Source organism: Nerophis ophidion, linkage group LG21 (genome assembly GCF_033978795.1).
Source record: "Nerophis ophidion isolate RoL-2023_Sa linkage group LG21, RoL_Noph_v1.0, whole genome shotgun sequence".
Classification (NCBI taxonomy): Eukaryota; Metazoa; Chordata; class Actinopteri; order Syngnathiformes; family Syngnathidae; genus Nerophis; species Nerophis ophidion.
The window spans coordinates 29,450,833-29,474,358 of NC_084631.1; the positions used below are offsets into that span (position 1 = coordinate 29,450,833).

The 23,526-nt window shown below is 40.7% G+C and overlaps 1 protein-coding gene across 1 annotated transcript in view; it reads left to right on the top strand.

Moving 5' to 3' along the window:
• LOC133540010 (oxysterol-binding protein-related protein 3-like) overlaps positions 1-23,526 on the top strand; it is a 108,237-nt gene that overhangs the window by 74,809 nt on the left and 9,902 nt on the right. Inside the window, 8 exon segments of the mRNA XM_061882461.1 lie at positions 2,245-2,473; positions 2,534-2,671; positions 7,078-7,141; positions 10,421-10,499; positions 10,618-10,762; positions 21,745-21,889; positions 21,968-22,094; positions 22,183-22,305. Of these exon segments, the coding sequence (XP_061738445.1) occupies positions 2,245-2,473; positions 2,534-2,671; positions 7,078-7,141; positions 10,421-10,499; positions 10,618-10,762; positions 21,745-21,889; positions 21,968-22,094; positions 22,183-22,305 (1,050 nt within the window).

The window sequence follows — 23,526 nt, forward strand, 5'->3', positions numbered from 1 at the left end:
ACTGCGACTTATAGTCCGAAAAATACAGTATGTACATTTTCAGAGTGTAATTGTTGTATTTTTGGCCGAAGTGAGACAAAGAAAAGAAACTGAAGTTGACTTTATTTTTTAAGTTAATATGTCATGATTTTACCAGGCCGGCCCGCGTGGGAATAGATTTTCCTTTTTGCGACCTTTGAGCTAAAATAAGTTTAACACCCCTTAAACGTAAGCGTTAAAAGTGAGAAAAATAAGTTATACAATTATTTATTTTTTTTCAACACTTTGATGAAGGGGCCCTTATGCATCCCCAAGAATTTTTGTTTTATTAATTTTGTTAAAAACTGTCATTGCTCAGAAAACAATACATTGTTTTAGTTTTTATGAATTATTGATCTATTTAAGGCTCTAATTACTTCACATCAAATATTCCAATTTGAAATATTTTTTGGTTTGAATACTGCATATTTTGTGTTTTTGTTTGCCTCATAAAAAAATAAGTTTTCTTTGACAAACAAGGCATCAGAAAAACAATTAAAAAAAAAAAAAAAAACACAATTGACGGATAGCTCTGAAGTTGATCGAGAGACTTAAGCGTTAAAAGTTTAAAAAAAATAAGTCATAAAGTTATTTATTTTTTAACACTTTTATGAGTGGGGCTCTTATGGATCCACAATAATTTTAGTTACATATGTTTTGTTAAAAAACAATAATTTGTTGAAAAAATAATAATGAATTAAAATGTATGTTATGAATTGTTGGTCTGTTTAAGGCTCTAATTACTTTCCATCAAATATTACACTTTGAAATATTTTTTGGGGGGGGAAATATTGCATATTTTGTGTGTTTGCCATACAAAAAAAACTAAGTTTTCTTTGACAAACAAGGCATAAAAAATAATAAAAACGGACAATTGACGGATGGATCGGAAGTTGTTCTAGAGACTTAAGCGTTAAAAGAATAAGTCATACAATTGTTTATTTTTTTAAGACTTTTATAAGTGGAGCCCTTATGGATCCCCAAGAATTTAAGTTACATTTATTTAGTTAAAAACTGTCATTGTTTAAGAAATAGTAATGAATTAAAATATATGCTGTTATGAACTGTTGATCTATTTAAGGCTCCAGTTACTTCACCTCAAATATTCCACTTTGAAAATATTTTTGGGGAAAATATTGCATATTTTGTGTTTTTACCATACCAAAACAGGAATTTGACAAAAAGGGCATAAGGGCATTTTAGATTTTATATTGCTGCTACGGTACATTTTAAGTCTACTTCATACCTGCTTTATCCTTTCCATCCTTACACTTTCCATCCTTTGTTTGAGTTTATTTCGAACATGCAAGCATACAACATGATACATCACAATTTCCAGTTTCTCTTTTCGACATGTTCGAAAAGGAGTAGGAAGAAGCATTGCTTATTTAATCCTACGCCTTTTCTTTTACACAACAGTTGCTAAAACTTTTTTTCACTACCTGTTCTCAATTTATTCACAATATACTCTATAAGTAATCACAATAAAAATAAATAAATAATACTCAGTGAAGTAAGTGTCATTTCATATGGCGAGATGAGTAAGATTTTGAAAATGAATGGATGGATGGATGAAATACATTCAGAATGTTTATCATGGTTCCTCTTCTTTGTACTTTGTAAACACTTTGAAGAGGATCCTAATAGTACATTGTTTGATTGCTTTGCTTAATCCATTCCATGATTTAATTCCACATACAGGAACTGAGCTACTGTGTGGAACAATTTCCCTTGTGGATCAATAAAGTTTGTCTAAGTCTAATAAAACATAAAAAAACTAATATCTTTTTATAGACCTGATGTGTATTTAAAGTTTAAAGCAGTGAATAAAGAAATAATAACATACGACTTATTTTTGTAAAAAAAGAAAAAAAATCATGACTGAGATATTTTCTGGTCCCCGAGACTAAACTGGAAGAGAGCCCCCTTAAGGTTACAAAAAAATCTTTATTATTTTTATTGGTTTTCAAAATGAAAAGTACCAAAATGGCTACCTCATGCTTTGATGTGTCAGAGTACGGCCCCCAGTGAAAAAGTTTGGACACCCCTGATTGAGACATGTTTGTGATTGATCTTCCGGGGTATGTTGCTTTCCAGGAGCATCAACCTCGAGTGACTTTTGAATGAGTGTTGAGAACATGCGAGGCGTTAACAACAACAATACGTGAAGTTGACATCATTCCACAGACATTTGATCGTAATCGCAACATTCCTTGCAGTGAGCAGCGTCTGCTCCGTGGTCCGCCGCCGCTCCACGCTCCCCTCTCCCAGTCCGGCCTGCAACGTGAGCCTGTGGAACATCCTGAAGAACAACATCGGGAAAGACTTGTCCAAGGTGGCCATGCCCGTGCAGCTCAACGAGCCGCTCAACACTCTTCAGAGGCTGTGTGAGGAGCTGGAGTACAGCGACCTGCTGGACACGGCCAACAAGACCCCCAATCCTTACCAGCGCATGGTGAGAGGATGCAAGTCACGCATGGAAACGTGGGAAATGTCTTCATCTTTTTTTATGTAGGCGTACGTGGCCACTTTTGCAATAACTGCCTACACGTCCTCTTTCTATCGAGCTGGGAGCAAACCCTTCAACCCAGTCTTGGGGGAGACGTTCGAGTGCGACAGACCTGACAAGGGCTTCCGGTTCATAGCTGAACAGGTATGTGTGATACAGGTGACATACCCGATAGAATCGACTAGGGCTGGGCGATTTATCGATATACCCGATATATCGCGGGTTTATCTCTGTGCGATATAGATAATGACTACAGTTGTGATCAAAATTATTCAACCCCCACACAATTTTGGTGTTTTAGCAAGTTGGACATTTATTCCGTATTTTGTTTATAGTTATATCAAATAAAGATGCATTAAATAGACAAATGAAATTTGAATTACAACATTATATTTTGTAACATACCAAACAGTGTTATTTCTCTCAATATCTCATTGACAAAATTATTCAACCCCTTGAAGATCATAACTCTTAAGAACAGAATTTGAATAAGGACTTTTCAATCAGATGTTGAAAACACCTGTAGATGTGATTAGAACCATAATGAGCAACAATTAAACTGATCGAAAAAGACTGTGACGCTCAGCTTCTTGTAGATGGTCAATGGTGTATTTGCAACATGGTGACGTCCAGGGAATGGTCAAAGAAGTCAAAAGAGGAGGTAATTTCTCTTCATAAGAAAGGATATGGATATAAGAAAATAGCAAAGACATTACACATCCTAAGAGACACAGTTGGGAGCATAATTCGCAAGATTAAAGCTAAAGGCACAGTGGAAACACTACCTGGACGTGGTAGAAAGAAGATGCTGTGTGCAACTGCTGTCCGGTATTTGAAGCGTACAGTGGTGAAAAACCCCCGGGTAACAGCTGAGGAACTACAACAGGACATTGCAGAGGGGGGAACGCAGGTTTCGTCCCAGACAATAAGGCGCACACTACGAGATGAAGGCCTCCATGCCAGAACTCCCAGGCGCACCACCCCACTTCTGACTACCAAGCACAAGTAAAATAGACTCCAGTATGCCAAAAATCATCTGGACAAACCCCAAAGGTTTTGGGAAACTGTTCTATGGAGTGATGAGACAAAACTGGATCTATTTGGGCCTATGAATCAACGTTATGTCTGGAGGAGAAAAAATGAAGCTTACAAAGAGAAGAACACCTTTCCGACTGTTAAGCATGGTGGGGGGTCAATCATGCTCTGGGGCTGTTTCTCTGCATCACGTTTGAAGGATGTAATTACTGCCAAAGGGTGTTCTACTAAGTACTAAAGATGCATGAAACTAGGGGGTTGAATAATTTTGTCAATGAGATATTAAGAAAAATTTCCTTTTTTGGTATTTTGTAAAATACAGTGTTACAATTTAAGTTGCATTTGTCTGACCCATCTTTATTTGATATAACTATAAACAAAATACGGAATAAATGTCCAACTTGCTAAAACACCAAAATTGTGTGGGGGTTGAATAATTTTGATCACAACTGTATATCATGATATTCAAGTATACGCAGAGGTGGGTAGTAACGAGCTACATTTACTCCGTTACATCTACTTGAGTAACGTTTGGGATAAATTGTACTTCTAAGAGTAGTTTTTATGCAACATACTTTGACTTTTACTTGAGTATATTTATAGAGAAGAAACGCTACTTTTACTCCGCTCCATTTATCTACATTCAGCTCGCTACTCGCTACTTATTTTTATCGATCTATTGTTTGTTTTGGTTTTTTAAAGTAGGATCTCCGCATGTCTGCGTTTCACCAATCACATCCAGTCACTGGTGACGTTGGACCAATCAAACAGAGCCAGGCCATGACCGTCACATGTAGAACCCGACTTAAACAAGTTGAAAAACTTATTGGGGTGTTACCATTTAGTGGTCAATTGTACGGAATATGTACTGTACTGTGCAATCTACTAATAAAAGTTTCAATCAATCAATCAAAAGTGTAAAGGAAAAAAGACACTTTTTATTTAAACCGTACTTCCCGTCAAAAGCCTAAAGACTGATCGCAAAGTTCCTGTCTTCACAATAAAAGTGCCGCTCCATCGCGCCTGCGCTAACAAAATAAGAGTCTCCGAAAGCCAGCGCAAACAAGCGAGCAAGCTACGGAGTTTGCCGCCAATGTATTTCATGTAAAGTTATGAAAACGAATATGGAAGCTGGACAAATTAAATGCGAAAAACCAACGAGTTTCATGTGGTATTAGACAGAAAAGAGGAACTTTTTTTCTCCTCCATTTGAAAACGTGGACGTTATCAGCACTTTACTGTCTGATTCCAATCAATGCAAGTCATCAGAATCAGGTAATACACCAACTTATATTCTTGTCTTCATGAAAGATAGGAATCTATGTGTTAAACATCATGCATGTATAATCATTAAATAAACAAAATAAATAAATGGGTTGTACTTGTATAGCGCTTTTCTCCCTTCAAGGTATTCAAAGCGCTTTGACACTACTTCCACATTTACCCATTCACACATACATTCACACACTGATGGAGGGAGCTGGCATGCAAGGCGCTAACCAGCACCCATCAGGAGCAAGGGTGAAGTGTCTTGCTCAGGACACAACGGACGTGACGAGGTTGGTATTAGGTGGGAATTGAACCAGGGACCCTCGGGTTGCGCACGGCTACTCTCCCACTGCGCCACGCCGTCCCATTAAAACACCTTTAGCATGTGAACAAAAACGGCAAAATAAATAAATATAAATTATATACTGTGTGTATATATATATATATATATATATATATATATATATATATATATATATATATACTGTGTGTATATATATATATATATATATATATATATATATATATATATATATATATATGATATGTGTGTGTATGTATATGTATATATGAGGTAGATCACCTCAACTTGGTCATTTATTAATTGATTAACGTTGAAAAACGTATTGGGGTGTTACCATTTAGTGGTCAATTGTACGGAATATGTACTTTACTGTGCAATCTACTAATACAAGTTTCAATCAATTATTGTGGCTCATTGTGCCTTAATTTATTTTAATGTACTATTATTTAGCACATATTATTATTTTAGTTGCTTAAGAGATATTCCTGGCTCTGAATTTGCTCGTTGCTATTTTTATGTTTTTGTGCATTATTTTTTTTCCTAATCATTAAACAAACAGGTTACTCATCAGTCGCTCAGTACTTGAGTAGTTTTTTCACAACATACTTCTTACTTTTACTGAAGTAAATATTTGGGTGACTACTCCTTACTTTTACTTGAGTAATAGATCTCTAAAGTAACAGTACTCTTACTTGAGTACAATTTCTGGCTACTCTACCCACCTCTGAGTATATGTTCTCACTTTTAGCTGCAGGCATTACACTGCATGCGTTTCCCACTCTTTGTTGTCTCTCCTTCTCACAGAGACATAAACAAGTGCACCTTCTTACACACGTCACATACTGTCACACATGCAACGTCACACGCCCTCCCCGAGCAAAAAGCTAGCTACATGGGTAACAGTCGCTGTGATGCTAACGGTGCGTTGCGAGTGGTAATACGATAGAGAGAAGGTGCGAATCTGGTAACAGATGGAGGAATAATTAATTCCCAAGAAAAAACAGCGCGGGGTGCATCGTCCGGCGGTGGTTTGGCTTGAAGCGGGAATATGTTGAACAATTATGCGGCCAAAGCGTTGCTACAAAAAGTAGCGGCACTGCTAATTTGTAGCATTATTTGAAAAGTCACCCGCTCGAGAATGAGTGTTTGAAACTGCATGTCAACATCTCTGTTGGGTGTCACACCCACAAAATGGCAAAGCAACAATTCCCAGAATAACACCGCATGAAAAAAAATCAACAGAAGGAGTTAACGTCCGCAGGAACCTACCACAGAACGAAGGACATAAAATCCTTGATTTCCTTTAATGCAGCTCATTTTTATTTGACTGTTTTTTTAAATATCTTGTGTGACATCATGCACTAAACTGCACTTTATTTCATTTAAACTATTGTAATGGCGTTCTGTAGAAAAAGTGCACTTTAATTTAGTGTTGTTTTGATATGTCATCTTAGTGACATCATGCACAAAAGTGCACTAATAGCTTGTTTTGAAATGTCTCTGACCATCTCGCACTTTCTGTTTTGGAAATGACATGAATGTTTGTGCCACTGTGCTTGATAACTGTTTAATGAATACAGTTTCGGTCAATTGACTTAGTTTTGATTTCCCTCTCTGCACGAAAGTATAAAAGTAGCATATATTAATGCAGTATGAAGAAGAATGTTCTAATGTAGACACAGAATCATCATACTGCTGTGATTATATGCATCAAGTGTTCATTTAGGAATAAGGCAAAATATCGGGATATATATTGTGTATCGTGACATGGCCCAAAAATATTGAGATATTAATAAAAGGCCATATTGCCCAGCCCTAGAATCGACAATTTGGTTGTGACAGTCCTGTAAGCAAGAGGAGAAACCGCTTCCTCTTCTTGTCAGGCTTGTTATGAACTATTCTTCTCATTTCTCGTTGTCTTTTCTGTGACGTCATTGTCCAGGTGAGCCACCACCCACCTGTGTCGGTATGTCATTCGGATTCCAAGAACTTTATGTTCTGGCAAGGTAAGCTTGAAAAACCGGGATCGCACTGCACCATCGACTGTTACTACCATTAAGATCACCGAGGTCATGTACCCGCTTTTGTTTAGAAGTGACACAAAAAGATGCAAATGTACTTTCTGTAGGACTGGCATGTACAAACTATGGCCCTTGGGCCAAAAGCGGCCCGCTTGCGTCTTCAATTTGTGTGTGTGTATGTATATATATGTATATAATATATATATATAAAACTATGTAGGTGTGGGAAAAATCACAAGACTACTTCGTCGACGAATCACAAGACGAAGTAGTCTTGTGATTTTTCCCACACCTACATATTGCGCTCTACCACGGTATCGAGCACTATTCTCTGGATAATCCAATTGAGACATATATATAAAACTATGTATGTGTGTGTGTGTTAAGTTGCATGCAGTCCGCTTTCGGCCCCCAGCCAAATTTTTTAAGCCCAATGCGGCCCAATGGACACCCCTGATGTAGGACATTGTGTGTGCGCTAGATCAGGGGTCCCCAAACTACGGCCCACGGGCCGCATCCATCCCGCCAGCATCCAAAATCAGGCCCGCTGGAAGTCCCAAGTTAAAAGAAAAAAGGGGGGAAAAAAATACTATTTTTTTATTTTTTTTCTTTAAATTTGTTCTTGGGATGCAACTCAGTATTCTTCTTCCTCCAAACACAACGAGTTGAGTTTATACCAAAATGGATACATGGATGATACAGCAGAGGATTGGGAGAATGTCATGTGGTCAGATGAAACCAAAATAGAACTTTTTGGTATAAACTCAACTCGTAGTGTTTGTAGGAAGAATACTGAGTTGCATCCCAAGAACACCATACCTACTGTGAAGCATGGGGGTGGATACATCATGCTTTGGAGCTGTTTTTCTGCTAAGGGGACAGGACGATTGATCCGTGTTAAGGAAAGAATGAATGGGGCCATGTATCGTGAGATTTTGTGCCAAAACCTCCTTCCATCAGTGGGAGCTTTGAATGGTTGACCAAATACTTATTTTCCACCATAATTTATAAAAAAATATTTAAAATTCCTACAATGTGAATTCCTGGATTTATTTTTTTTTCACATTCTGTCTCTCACAGTTAAAGTGTACATATGATGAAAATTACAGACCTCTGTCATCATTTTAAGTGGGAGTACTTGCCCAATCAGTGGCTGACTAAATACTTTTTTGCCCCACTATACTTCCTGACTTCCCTTGTAATTCCAATTAGAACTGGGCTTCCATGTGCCAAAACCATGAGTGTGTATTGTTCTTTCAAAAATTGGTCAAAGGGACAGTCACGGCTGCGACCATTCGCTGTGTTGTTAACATTGTCTGTCTTGCGTTGTCATTCCAATGTCACGTGGAAGTGACCATGTCAAAGACCAATCACATCAACGAATGGCACTGCCTGGACAGCTGCAGTTGGCAGTAAGTGGCGCGGCAGAACAGGAACGTCTTACGCCTCGTCTTTTGACCTCGCTCACACCAATGGCTCACCAATGTGGAGATGTGTTATTGATGAGGCAGCAGTTGAAGATGAAGTGCAATCAAAAAGGGAAGATAAAGTAGCGGCAACATTAGCCGCAGTGTTGTCGTTAGCTTTGTTCTCCCTTCATCCGGAGAGAAAAGTCCCTTTTGGTGAATGTCTTTATCAATTGTCACAGCATTTAAAAGAAAAGAAAAATTTGGGGGATTAATCATTATTAATCATGGTTGCTTTAAAAGCGATGCTTAAATTTTGGGTGGTATTTTTGTAGACAAAATCGTCGCAGGTATACTCTGCCACGCATTGTTTATCGCCCATACCTTAGACACATCTTGTGCTTTTGGATGCTATTTTAAACTTGTTAATCTGCTGTAAAATATGCATATCACCTTTTGTCTCATCAGGGTGTATTTTGAAGTGAAATTTGCTCCAAGTTAGTGTTTCCTCACTCGTCTGTGCACTGACCTGACCACTGACCGCTCAACAACCACATGCGGTTAAGGAAAAATCTGTGATGTAGTGAAGCTGCAATGTTTAAAAATTGATGTGGCGAGGGACGACTGCTCATCGTTTATTCTATAACAAAGGATTTACCGTATGTTATGGCCAAGAAAGCGCATATAAGCCACACCCACTACATTTTAGAAGGAAAAATGTTTCCTTATATTAGCCGCACCAGAGTATAAGTCAGATATATACGTTGTGAAATTAGTTTTTCACACAGACTTATTCAGTAAACGTTTATTTACATACCTTAATTGTTTCAAAACGGCGTCTGTAAAACGGTTGATCAAACAAAACAGAAGTCATTGTCATGGAGCTGTGGAAGCTTGCTCTCCAATCAGCTAAACAAACTCCACGGTGACGTTTTAAAGTTAAAGTACCAATGATTGTCACACAAACACTAGGTGTGGTGAAATCTGTCCTCTGCATTTGACCCATCCCCTTAATCACGCCCTGGTAGGTGAGGGGAGCAGTGGGCAGCAGCAGTGCCGCGCCCGGGAATCATTTTTGATCATTTAACCCCCAATTCTAACCCTTGCTGCTGAGTGCCAAGCGGGGAGGTAATGGGTCCCATTTTTTTGATAGTCTTTGGTGTGACTCGGCCGGGGTTTGGACTCACAACCTACCGATCTCAGGGCGGACACTTTAACCACTAGGCCACTGAGTAGGTTTTGGTGAATTTACTGAGGAATTTGTGAAAATAAAATAATACAAAAATAATGCAATATTAAGGTAATAAAACTAACACAGACACTTGTGAACGTGTCAGAATATTAGCCAATGCTAAAAAGGCTAGCTTCATTATATTACAATAGCACATACAAATAGGCATGAAAACACTCCAACAGACATCACACATGGAAGGGTTTATTAAGTAAGAATTGTTTTAGTTTTTTTGTAAAACTTACAAAGGTTGCTTGGCGTGATGAATGAAGAATTCATACAAGTGGAAACGCTATGAGTGACTAGTAGATGGAACGACACTTGTACTTCCAGTTCAAAGCACTAAACAAAAGGAAATACTGTCGTGAGTGCAGTGAGCAAACCCATCCAAAAGATGGCGCAATAGAACAAACAGTAACCCACCTTTTTAGTAAAAACAATTTGTTGAATGCAAGACATTATGGTCGTCAGCGAAGAAAAATAGCTCAATTTTTCACACCGTTTTATAAGCTGCATGATTCAAAGCGTAGGAAGAAAGTAGTGGCTTACCGTCTGGAAAATACGGTAATTTTGGCTCATTAAGCTTTTTATCATTTTTTGGTCATTTTGTGTTTCCTTCCTTTTTAGATGTCCGGTTGAAAAATAAATTCTGGGGCAAATCTATGGAAATAGTTCCAATGGGAACGACCCACGTCACACTTCCTGCGTATGTCATTTACTCCTTTTGCTTTTTTTTGTGATACACACGTAAATGTAATCACCCAGTGTACGCAGAAACTCTACGGGTTTGGTGAAACTCACTTTTTTCCCCCGTGTTTTTGTAGGTACGGGGATCATTACGAATGGAACAAAGTGACCTCGTGCATTCACAACATCATCAGCGGTCAGCGTTGGATTGAACACTACGGCGAGATGACCATCAAAAACATCAACAGCAGCATGTGCGAGTGTAAAGTCACATTTGTCAAGGTTAGAAAATGCAGACAAACTTAATCTACATCCCCACTATTTATCCAAAACATGTATAATCCTTTGTGGATGAACGTATCCTCATTCAATTTAGCCGATATTTAGCATGACAGTGTCCCAGTGAGAACACAGCAACATTTCCATAGTCCTCGTTGCACACATGCAGGAGTTCCATGAATTCCAGCTGGGTGCATGTCTTGCCAGAACACTGGTTCCAATTTCAGAGCAAGCTGTAAAACGATGCGTCTATCCACAGTGCTAAGCCGCTTCTGATATACTGATCTTTACCGCCATTGTGGGAAATAGCTTAATTTTCTTCCAAGGAGCATTACCACTGGAGGGCTAGAGGAAATATGGCTGAGCCTGCTAACCGCACACACCGCACAGACAACACAAGAAGGTAACCGCTTAAGTTTTGATGTAAAGTAGGGGTGATCGATTCAGATGTCAATTCTATCGATACCATACTTGCCAACCTTGAGACCTCCGATTTCGGGAGTTGGGGTCATAGTCGGGGGTGGGCGGGGGGTGGGGTTGGGGGCAGGGAGCGTGGTTAAGAGGGGATTAGTATATTTACAGCTGTTGTGTGCGCAGTTGTGCACTGCACTTTCTAAAGTAGATGTTGTTGTCACAAATGCATGATTGATTGATTGAAACTTTTATTAATAGATTGCACAGTACAGTACATATTCCGTAAAATTGACCACTAAATGGTAACACCGCAATAAGTTTTTCAACTTGTTTAAGTCAGGGTCCACGTTAATCAATTCATGGTACAAATATATACTATCAGCATAATACAGTCATCACACAAGTTAATCATCATAGTATATACATTGAATTATTTACATTATTTACAATCCGGGGGGTGGGATGAGGAGCTTCGGTTGATATTATCAACAATTGCATCAACAGAGACATTGAAACAGTGTAGGTGTGACTTAGTAGGATATGTACAGCCAGCAGAGAACATAGTGAGTTCACATCGCATAAGAACAAGTATATAAATTAAAAATACATTCGATTATTTACATTACGTTATTTACAATCCAGGGAGATGGGATGTGAATGGAGGAGGATTAAAGGGTTGAAGTTCCCAGAGGTGTTGTGGTGCACCATGTACAGTAGATGGCAGTATTGTCCTGTTTAAGAGTGTCACATGCTGTTTACGGCAGACGAACTGCCTTACGGTAGTGTTAGACGTAAACGTGACTGTTGTTGTGTGTTGCTACTGCGCTGGGAGGACGTTACTGAAACTGCCTAACAATAAACCCACATAAGAAACCAAGAACTCGCACTCGATCATTGTACAGTTATAACGTCATTGGGCAGACACGCTCTCCGACACGTCACTCAGGTCCTCATGGAGCTAGGGGGGCGTGGCCTCCAGCTCCACCTGAATTTCGGGAGATTTTCGGGAGAAAATTTGTCCGGGGAGGTTTTCGGGAGAGGCGCTGAATTTCGGGAGTCTCCCGGAAAATCAGGGAGGGTTGGCAAGTATGATCGATACCTAGTGTAGTGTCTGTATATAAACAATACTGAAGTGATTGGATCCATATTTTTCTTGTTGTTGACATTACAAACTTATTGTTTGGTGTTTTTTGTTATTGTTTTGGGATACAAGAAGGCTTTTAGGGCAATCCGAATGATTTAAAGGTACACCTGTTATGCAAAACCAATGTTTCTTGCCTTTTGGTACCTGTTTTGTGTAAGTGGGGTCTGCACACGCCCCAAAAATGTGAAATTCAAGCGGGAAGGCACGTTGGAGATATTTATAAAACAGTCTTGCTTTCCTCCATACGTTTTCCAAACAAGCCGTTTGGAATTTACCCAATTTGTGATGTTTTTCCCACATGTGACGTAAGCGGATATCTCCATATATGGAAGAAATTCCACCAAAGAACTTTGCGAAGTCTGCCGTTTAGGGATGATGTTCGAAACCGGTACTCCCGATTGTTTGATAAGAAAAAGAACCGATTCCATGGATTCGAATCCCTTTTTGAGAACCGGTTCCCGTTATCGAAGCCACTATACCGTATTTTCACGACCATAGGGCGCACCGTTTTAATAGGTTAAATAAAGAAATAACACTGGTAACTGACACGGCGCCTATTAAAACGGTGCGCCGTGTCAGTTACCAGTGTTATTTCTTTATTTAACCGTTGAATAAGGCGCAGCGTATTTAAAGTTAAAGTTAAAATACCAAAGATTGTCACACACACTAGGTGTGGTGAAATTTGTCCTCTGCATTTGACCCATCCCCTTGTTCACTCCTTGGGAGGTGAGGGGAGCATTGGGCAGAAGCGGTGCTACGCCCGGAAATAATTTTTGGTGATTTAACCCCCAATTCCAACCCTTGATGCTGATTGCCAAGCAGGGAGGTAAGGGGTCCCATTTTTATAGTCTTTGGTGTGACTCAGCCGGGCTTTGAACTCACGACCTACCGATCTCAGGGCGGACACTCTAACCACTAGGCCACTGATTTTGGCTGAGTTTATTAAAGTATTTATCAATGTACTCACGTTATTTCTTGATCAAACCGCATCCACAAATCCATTTAAAGTCCTCATCTTCTGTGTCCAAAATAAACAGCTGGACAAGTTCTCCATTAAACCAGCCAGATTCCTTCCCCTCATTTTCAAAGTCAGTCTCGTTGTCCATTAAGATAGCAAGCTAGCACAACAGTAAAAGCCCAATTATCTTGCCCCGTTTTGCGTATCGATTCGCTACCGTGCTGGTCCTCTTCTTCTCCAGTGTGCTTCACCGGGATGTTGAAAGTGAGCGGCACCTCGTCCATGTTAGTGATGTGTTTGTCGGCAGTTTTTTTATTTACAACGCTCATAGCAGCACTATATGCTCACCGGGGGCGTGCCTTTGGCATCCTCTCTCACCCGAAACCTTCAACCTATAACGGCCGCATGCTGTCCTCAGTCACGTCCGCTTTTGCTCCATATAAACAGCGTGCCGGCCCAGTCATATAACATCTATGGCTTCTGGAACACACACAATAACCTATCTGGATTCGATAAGGAATCGGTTCAAAAAGAGGATTCAATAATGGGCTCAAACTCAATCATTTCTTAACAAACATCATCCCTGCTGTCATTCCATAAGCTCTTTCTTTTTCTTTCTTTTCTTGTGGGGCAGACTGGCTCGTACATGCACATACATACTCCGCTGTTGCCAATTTTAACACAAAGTAATGTATAGTTCTAACTCATCTGTCGGTAGACTCTCTATGGAAGCACTAAAAACTACAACTTAGCTGACAGGGAGAAGTCGGAGTCAAAATCGGGTATGTAAAAAAGAGCCCTCCAAAAAGGCGAACTGTAAAACCACAGTCTGGACGTGGCTTGAAGATTATCTGTAAAACATCATCTACGCAACATTTGGACCAAAGAACCAGCATTACATGTTATGTAGACCACAAAGAAGTCTTTTACATGTAGAAAATAAATCATAATATGACCCCTTTGGATGGGAGCCAAAAGTAGTTTTTGCATTTTAGTTATTGTGCACATTTTGTTCAAAATAAATGTATGTAGCATTGAAAACTAAAACTTTAATACATCATTTGATTTACAATGCGACTAGAAAATTATCTGTTTAATAGTATATGCTTTATAAAAATGTGTTAAAGTTAAAGGCCTACTGAAACCCACTACTACCCACCACGCAGTCTAGTTTATATATCAATGATGAAATATTAACATTGCAACACATGCCAATACGGCCGGTTTAGTTTACTAAATTGCAATTTTAAATTTCCCGCGGAGTTTCTTGTTGAAAACGTCGCGGAATGATGACGCGTGCGCGTGCCGTCACGGACTGTGAGGAAATATTTCTCGCAGCACTATTTGCGGCTTAAAGTCGTCCTTTTCAATTTGCAATTTGTTCAATTAATAATGGAGAAGTCAAAGTAGAAAGATGGAGTTGGGAAGCTTTAGCCTTTAGCCACACAAACACACGGTGATTCCTTGTTTAAAATTCCCGGAGGTGAAGCTTTACTATGGATCAGAGCGGTCAAGCGAACAGTGTTCCCGACCACTTGTCAACCGGCAGGTTTCGGTGAGAAAATTGTGTTAAAAAGTCCCCTCTTACCAGAGATCTGTGGAGTTTGCGCCGTCCTTGTATCTGCCGTGACTTCTCTCAGACACTGGCGTCAACACACCCGTGGACACACCCCTCCGACTATCAGGTACTTGTAGCTCACAAAAAAAATTGCAACACAATAGAAAGATAAGGGATTTCCCAGAATTATCCTAGTAAATGTTTCTAAAAAATATCTGAATCGCTCCCAATGCAATCGCCTTTTTTATTTCTTTTTTCACTTTATTTTTTTTTAATTAATTTTTTTTTTTTCTAGTCCTTCGCTATCAATATCATCATCCACGAATCATTCATCCTAGCTCAAATTAATGGGGAAATTGTTGTTTTCTCAGTCCGAATGGCTTTTTTGTTAGAGGCTCCCATTATAAACAATGTGAAAACGTGAGGAGCCCTCACACTTGTGACGTCATCGTCTGCGACTTCCGGTAGAGGCAAGGCTTTTTTATCAGCACCAAAAGTTGCAAACTTTATCGTCGATGTTCTCTACTAATTCCTTTTAGCAAAAATATGTCAATATCGCGAAATTATCAAGTATGACACATAGAATGGACCTGCTATCCCCGTCTGAATAAGAAAATCTCATTTCAGTAGGCCTTTAAAGTACCAATTATTGTCACACACACACACACTAGGTGTGGCGAAATGATTCTCTGCATTTGACCCATCACCCTTGATCACCCCCTGGGAGGTGAGGGGAGCAGTGAGCAGCATCGGTGGCTGCGCTCAGGAATAATTTTTGGTGATTCAACCCCCAATTCCAACCCTTGATGCTAAGTGTCAAATAGAGAGGTTATGGGTCCCATATTTACAGTCTTTGGTATGGTTGTGTTAACTTGGGTTACTTGCACTAAAATCTTTTAGTTTTTTAACCTATTTTCAAAGTATCGATCGGGACTCTGAACGGAATCAGATCTGAGGGCAAAAATGTTGATCAGGACATCCCTAGGCGACTCCCATTTCAGTCAAATTTCACTTGGCCAGTGTCTTTAGTTGTTGAATGCAGACAATGAAGACACACAGCACAATCTGCTGGACAAAGAATAAACCCTGGCAGCATGTAAAGAAGTTCAACAGAACTTCGATTTCCGAACCCGATTGGTTCTCAAACATGGTTCATAAATAGAGAAGTTTGATTGTGAAGCAGAGTTCCCAATAGGAAACAATGTAAATATGAAAAATTGGTTCCAGCACAGACAAAAGTCCATATTTTAGTAAAGGTTTTTTACACTTTCAACACGGCTGTATATCAAACAAACATAAGAGGTTGATGGGTCAATTCCCAGTGTAATAAAATAAGTCAAAACAACAACAACAACCAGCTGCTGTACATTCTGCTCTACGCACACACACTTAGGTCACTATGATGCTCTCTCACAACCCATCCATCCATTTTTAACCGCTTATTCCCTTTGGGGTTGCTGTGGGCGCTGGTGCCTATCTCAGCTACAATCGGGTGGAAGGCGGGGTACACCCTGGACAAGTCGCCACCTCATCGCAGGGCCAACACAGATAGACCAAAATAACTAAATACGTGACTTCAACAACTATATTGCTACAATAATAAACATTTAAGAAATTAAAATGCACAAACATTAACCACGGCAGACAATTGACGAGAAATGAGCAAATCAAAGAAGCGAAAATGAACGGGTCTGCTTTTTTGGGCTTTGGAAGAGTGAGGAGCTGCTCTGGAACGAGAGAAGAGATTGTGTCTTTTCCTCCACTGTGATATCATTCTGTTCTGGCATCTTTTGCCAGAAAAGACCGGTTTCATCCCAATTAAACATTGATTTGGGTAGCTTACTTACTGTGCAGCAGGGGTTAGTGCAGACATGGGCAAACTACGGCCCGCGGGCCACATACGGCCCGTTAGGCTTTTTAATCCGGCCCCCCGAACTTGTCCAAATTATAGTAAAAACCTCCTTTTTTTCCCCTTTCCCTGCAATGCCCACGTTTCCCCAATAGATGGCGCACTCAAAACACATTGACCGTTGTTGGAGTGGCGCGTATTTCTCTTTATTTCACTTTAATTTTCACTTCGTTTCACGTCACCATTAAGCCCTTCTGTAAAAATGAGCGGACCAAAGAGAAGGAAAGTGGACAGTGAATGCCGAGTGTTTAATAAGGAGTATACAACAAAATACTTCTTCACCGAAGTCCGATCAACGGCTGTATGTCTGATATGCCAAAAAGCTGTTGCGGTTTTCAAAGAGTACAATATCAGCCGTCACTTTGCCACAAAGCATGCAAACTATGTTAGCAAGCAGTCAACACAAGAACGGGCGGCTACTGCTCAGAGGTTGGCAGCTAATTTACAGAGTCAACAGAACTTTTTTCACCGACAAACTGCAATTCAAGAGTCAAGTACCAAGGCAAGTTATTTGCTGGCATTCAAATTAGCAAAGGCTAGCAAGCCTTTTTACGAATATGAGTTTTTGAAAGAGTGCATGGTAGAGACAGCAGGTCTCTTGTGTCCGGAGAGCTAAGCTAAGTTTGAAAAAATCAGTTTAGCACGCAGGACAGTGACTCACCGCGTGGAACTGATTGACGAAGATATAGTCAGCGAGTTAAACAAAAAGGCGGAGTCCTTTAAGTTATATTCACTAGCACTGGATGAAAGTAACGACATAAAAGACACTGCTCAGCTCCTAATTTTTATTCGAGGGATTAACGACAGTTTTGAGATAACGGAGGAATTTTTGAGCATGGAATCACTGAAAGGGAAAACGCGAGGAGAGGACTTATATGAACAGGTGTCTGCTGTCATCGAGAGAATGAAGCTACCTTGGAGTAAACTTGCCAATGTCACCACGGATGGATCGCCAAATTTAACTGGAAAAAACATCGGGCTGCTGAAAAGAATCCAGGATAAAGTGAAAGAAGAAAACCCTGACCAGGATGTTATTTTACTTCACTGCATCATTCATCAGGAGTCTCTATGTAAGTCTGTATTGCATCTTAATCACGTCGTGGATCCAGTTGTAAAACTTGTTAACTTCATACGAGCAAGGGGACTTAATCATCGTCAGTTCATTACGTTCCTGGAAGAAACTAATGCGGATCACCAAGACCTACTTTACCACTCTCGCGTCCGCTGGTTAAGTTTGGGGAAAGTGTTTCAACGAGTCTGGGAGCTCAAAGACGAGATTCGCTCATTTTTTAATTTAATAGGGAAATCCGAAGAATTCCCCGAGCTGAGCGACACAAACTGGCTTTGTGACTTTGCGTTTGCTGTGGACATATTTTCACACATGAATGAGCTGAACGTGAAGCTACAGGGGAAAGATCAGTTTGCGCACGACATGTACACAAATGTGAGAGCCTTCAAATCCAAGCTGGTTTTATTCTCCAGGCAAATGTCAAACAAATCTTTCGCACATTTCCCCACATTAGCCGTGCAGAAAGAGGCCGCCCGAAATGCGAAGAAATACTGCAAATCACTAGACGATCTGCACAGAGAATTTTGCCGTCGGTTCTGTGATTTTGAAAAAATTGACAAGTCACTTCAACTGGTGTCCTGTCCCCTGTCACAAGACCCCGAATCAGCACCGCAGGAGCTGCAATTGGAACTGATTGATCTTCAGTCTGACTCCGTCTCAAAGGAGAAGTTCAAGTCTCTTAAACTGAATGACTTTTACGCTTCACTTAGCGAGACCGCGTTTCCAAACCTCCGGAGGACGGCGCAGAAGATTTTGGTGTTGTTTGGCTATACCTACGTGTGTGAGCAGACGTTTAGCATCATGAAAATCAACAAAGCCCATCACAGATCCAAGTTAACTGACCAACACCTCAGATCTGTCCTGAGAATTGCCACAACAAAACTAACTCCAGACTTTGATGCACTGGCAAAAAAGGGAGACCAACAACACTGTTCCCACTGAAATGGTGAGTTTTTCTGCTGTGTTATGAAAAAATGCATATGGAAAGTTTAAAAGTGCGTCTTTTAATTAAGAGTAATGCGCATTTACACACAGCAGCGGTACAGTAGCTTAATTAACACGCCGCACATCGCTCTTAATTTAAATTAAAATTTTCAGCTGCAGGTAGGATATTTAATAGAGGCTATGTCTGTGTGCTTGGCAACGATACACGTGTACTGTTTGCGCGTGAAGGCGAGGGCGTCCGTGGCGAGTTTGTAGAGCGCGCGGTCATTACAATCCATCCATGATTTTGCGGAGTTTAACACAAGTAGATATTATTGAGCTTGAGTATTTCGTTGTGTAATAATATGTTTTGAATGTTGAAAGTGATTCCATTTTTCAATAAATGTTGATTTCTTTAACTTTGCACCTTTGATTGAAACTTATTAAAAACAGACGCAATCTTAATAAATCACAGTGCTTATGTTATTTTAATCTATTTACTTTTCCTCCTCACAGTATCTGCGAAATAGTATGTAAATGCCATATCTTGCATATTCCTTGAGACAAATTTATTATCTGATAAGGGCTATTTTTCACATTTGAAAGACAGTTAATAAATTGGGTTGTAGTGTTCTTACTGTGCTATGAGGTTTGCACACACTACATTTAATGCTTTAGTATATCCGGCCCAAACACTCCCTCCAAATGCACCTGGCCCGGCCCCTCTGTCAAATTTTAAAACCCATTGTGGCCCACGAGTCAAAAAGTTTGCCCACCCCTGGGTTAGTGCATGTGCCTCACAATACGAAAGTCGGGATCTTTCTGTGTGGAGTTTGCATGTTCTCCCCGTGACTGCGTGGGTTCCCTCCGGGTACTCCGGCTTCCTCCGACCTCCAAAAACATGTACCTGGGGATTTGTTGATTGAAGTGAATAATATTTATATAGCGCTTTTTCTCTAGTGACTCAAAGCGCTTTACATAGTGAAACCCAATATCTAAGTTACATTCAAACCAGTGTGGGTGGCACTGGAAGCAGGTGGGTATCTTGCCCAAGGACACAACGGCAGTGACTAGGTTGGCAGAAGCGGGAATCGAACCTGCAACCCTCAAGTTGCTGGCACGGCCACTCTACCAACCGAGCTAAACCGCCCCGATTGGCAACACTGAATGGTCCCTAGTGTGTGAATGTTGTCTTTATATCTGTGTTGGCCCTGCGATGAGGTGGCGAGTTGTCCAGAGTGTACACCGCCTTCCGCCCGAATGCAGGTGAGATAGGTTCCAACACCCTCCACGACCCCGAAAGGGACAAGCGGTAGAAAATGAATGGATGGACTAACTGTCTTGTGGTCATATTTGGGAGTGCCATGAATGTATGCCTCGCAAATAGTCTATTTTTTTTATATATATATTTTTTAACTCCACGGTAGATCTCTCCTTCCTTCCAAACTGGTCTGTGTAGTTTTTGAGACTTTTATGGAGTTAACGAAAAAATAAAGAAAACACACGCATGCTGGAGCGTTGCGATGTGGGGCGGCGTGGCGTGGCGCGGTTGAGAGAGTGGCCGTGCCAGCAACCTGAGGGTTCCTGGTTCAATCTCCACCTTCTGCCAACTTTGTCACATCCGTTGTGTCCTTGAGAAAGACACTTCACCCTTGCTCCTGATGGGTCATGGTTAGGGCCTTGCATGGCAGCTCCCGCCATCAGTGTGTGAATGGGTGAATGTGGAAATAGTGTCAAAGCGCTTTGAGTACCTTAAGGTAAAAAAGCACTATGCAAGTATAAACCATTTACCATTTACGTGACCTCTCCTGCGTGGCAACAATGTTAAATGATGAAGGGGTTATACTTGTTTAGCACTTTTCTACCTTCAATGTATTCAAAGCGCTTTGACACTATTTCCACATTCACCCATTCACACACATATATTTAGTGCCCTTGTGGTTAGAGCAGTGGTCGGGAACCTTTTTGACTGAGAGAGCCATACAAGCCAAATATTTTTAAAAGTATTTCCGTGAGAGCGATATACTTTATTTTCTTAACACTGAATACAACTATATGCGTGCATTTTTAAGAAAGACCAACATTTTTAGAGTATAATAAGTCTCTTATTCTTTTTAATAACATTGTTATTCAGAGACTAACCAAAAATAAATAAAATACTTCTTACCATTAATGCGACTTCTTGAACAGATTCAGTAGAAACCGGATTTTGAACGTTATTTTTGACACTGTGATTACCAGAGGAATTATCCGTTACTTATCGTGTTAAGCAATGTCAGCTAAGATTTATCTGAGAGCCAGGTGCAGTCATCAAAAGAGCCACATCTGGCTCTAGAGCCATAGGTTCCCTACCCCTGGGTTAGAGTGTCCGCCCTGAGATCGGTAAGTTGTGAGTTCCGAGTCATACCAAAAACTAAAAAACATGGTACCCATTACCTCCCTGCTTGGCACTCAGCATCAAGGGTTGGAACTAGGGGTTAAATCACCAAAAATTATTCCCGGGCGTGACCACCGCTGCTGCCCACTGCTCCCCTCACCTTCCCGAGGGTGATCAAGAGTGATGGGTCAAATGCAGAAAATAATTTGGCACACCTACTGTGTGTGTGACAATCATTGGTACTTTAACTTTAATTTTATTCACACACTGATGGTGGGAGCTGCCATGCAAGGCCCTAACCAGGACCCGTCAGGAGCAAGGGTGAAGTGTCTTTCTCAAGGACACAGCGGACGTGACGTGGTTGGTAGAAGGTGGGAATTGAACCAGGAACCTTCAGGTTGCTGGCGCGGTTGGAAGAGTGGCCATATTTCGCCCCGCTTTCTTGCTTGCAGGCGCCTGAATGAAGTGTTTGTCCACAGAGACATGGTTTATTGTTTTTATTTGTATTATTATATTTTAGCCCGATCTAAAAGTTTGCATACCAAGGACTCGTAAATCGAGGTTCCATTGAACTCATTACCTGAGTGACTGAGGAGAATAGTCTGGTGGTTCATGCTACTTTATCGATTTAGGCCAAAACCTGGAGCTCTTCCGTCAATGAGATCGAGGGCGTTGTGACCGATTCGGAAGGAAAAGTTGTGCACTCCTTGTTTGGAAAATGGCACGAGTCCATTTTCCAAGGAGACCCACCTTCTGCCACGTGCATCTGGAGAGCAAGTAAGTGGATGGCTTCCCGAAATGTTTTTAATTCATGGATTGGATCTTGACCTCATCCACGCTGATGTGTTTGTGTAGATCCCATGCCGGTGGACCAGGATCAGTACTATGGCTTCACTCAGTTTGCCGTGGAATTGAATGAGCTGGACCCCACCTTAAGACCTCTGCTGCCCCCTACAGACACACGCTTCAGGCTGGACCAGAGGTTCAGCGTTTTACTGTTCTGACCTGACACCACCCAGTTCAAAATGACTGTCATGAAGAAATAAATTTCCTTTGGCCTCTTTGTTCAGGCTCTTGGAGGAGGGAAACGTGGAAGGAGCCGAGGAACAAAAGCAGAGGGTGGAGCAGCTCCAGAGAGAGAGGAGGAAAGTGCTGGAGGACAACAACATGACCCACCAGCCGCGCTTCTTTAAGTACGCCTACTTTACACGTGTGTGTGTGTGCGTTTGGGGGGGGGTCAGACATGTGCATGTGTCTTCCAGATAACATCGACACAGGCGGCTGTGTTTCAAGTGATAATGTCCGCTAAGGCCACTCCCGTGTTTCCTTCTCGCCCAAGCTTCTTGTTCATTTTCTACTTGGCTTTCCTACTGTTAACACTATAAATAGCAAGGTGTTTAGTTTACATAGCAGTTGAGTAATCTACCCACAAAAACACTCTTGACAACGGCAACACGTATTTAGGGGAAAATAGTTCTGCTTGCCGTAACTTTCAACAAGCGAGTTTAATTTTGTCAGGAAAAGTTCCAGGTAATAAAGATTTACTAGGGGTGTAACGGTACGTGTATTCGTATTGAACCGTTTCGGTACGGGGGTTTCGGTTCGGTACGGGGGTGTATCGAACGAGTTTGTAACCTAAAGTCTTAACAAGCTGCTCTGCTTTCTGCCTCTGTCTGAGCAGTGAGCACCCAGCATTGTCCCGCCCACACAACCATCTAATTGGTTACATACAAAGCCAATCAGCAGTGCGCATTCACAGCAATGTAACAGCCAATCAGCAGTGCGTATTCAGAACGCATGTTGTAAATGCTTCATTGTCAAGCAGACATGTGTTTAGCAGCGGACATCGTACACTCCCCAAATTATAAAAAACACTTTCCAGTCACAACTATTACAAACAACACTATGAGCCCGTTGACATTCTAGAAACTTAAACTGCAGTTCAGCTCGCTCACAGTTTTGGCTTGAGGTGATGTGAAGGCTAATTAGCTTTTAGCGTCACGTTAGCTCATTTTGCTGTGTTTGCGTGCGAGTGTGTGCGTGTGTGTGTGTGTGTGTGTGTGTGTGTGTGTGTGTGTGTGTGTTAAGGGCAGCAAAGCCCTGTGTGTGTGTTATTTCACATGAACTTCATAGATTTCAGAGATGAATAGTCTCTCCTATTGCAAGTGCACTATTTTTCAGCTATAGTTACATTAATCATACGTAATGTAGCAGCCTAGTTTTGAATGGAAGGGTCCCTGCTATCACATGTTGACAAAAATATAACATTTACATAATAAAAGTCAACTACAGGCTTCCCAAATGCTGTAATAAATCAAGCATGATGAGTTGACTTGAAACTGTTTAATATTGCACTTTTTATATGTTAAAGAAAGGTTTTGACATTTTATTTAATCAAAGCAACAACTTGAGGC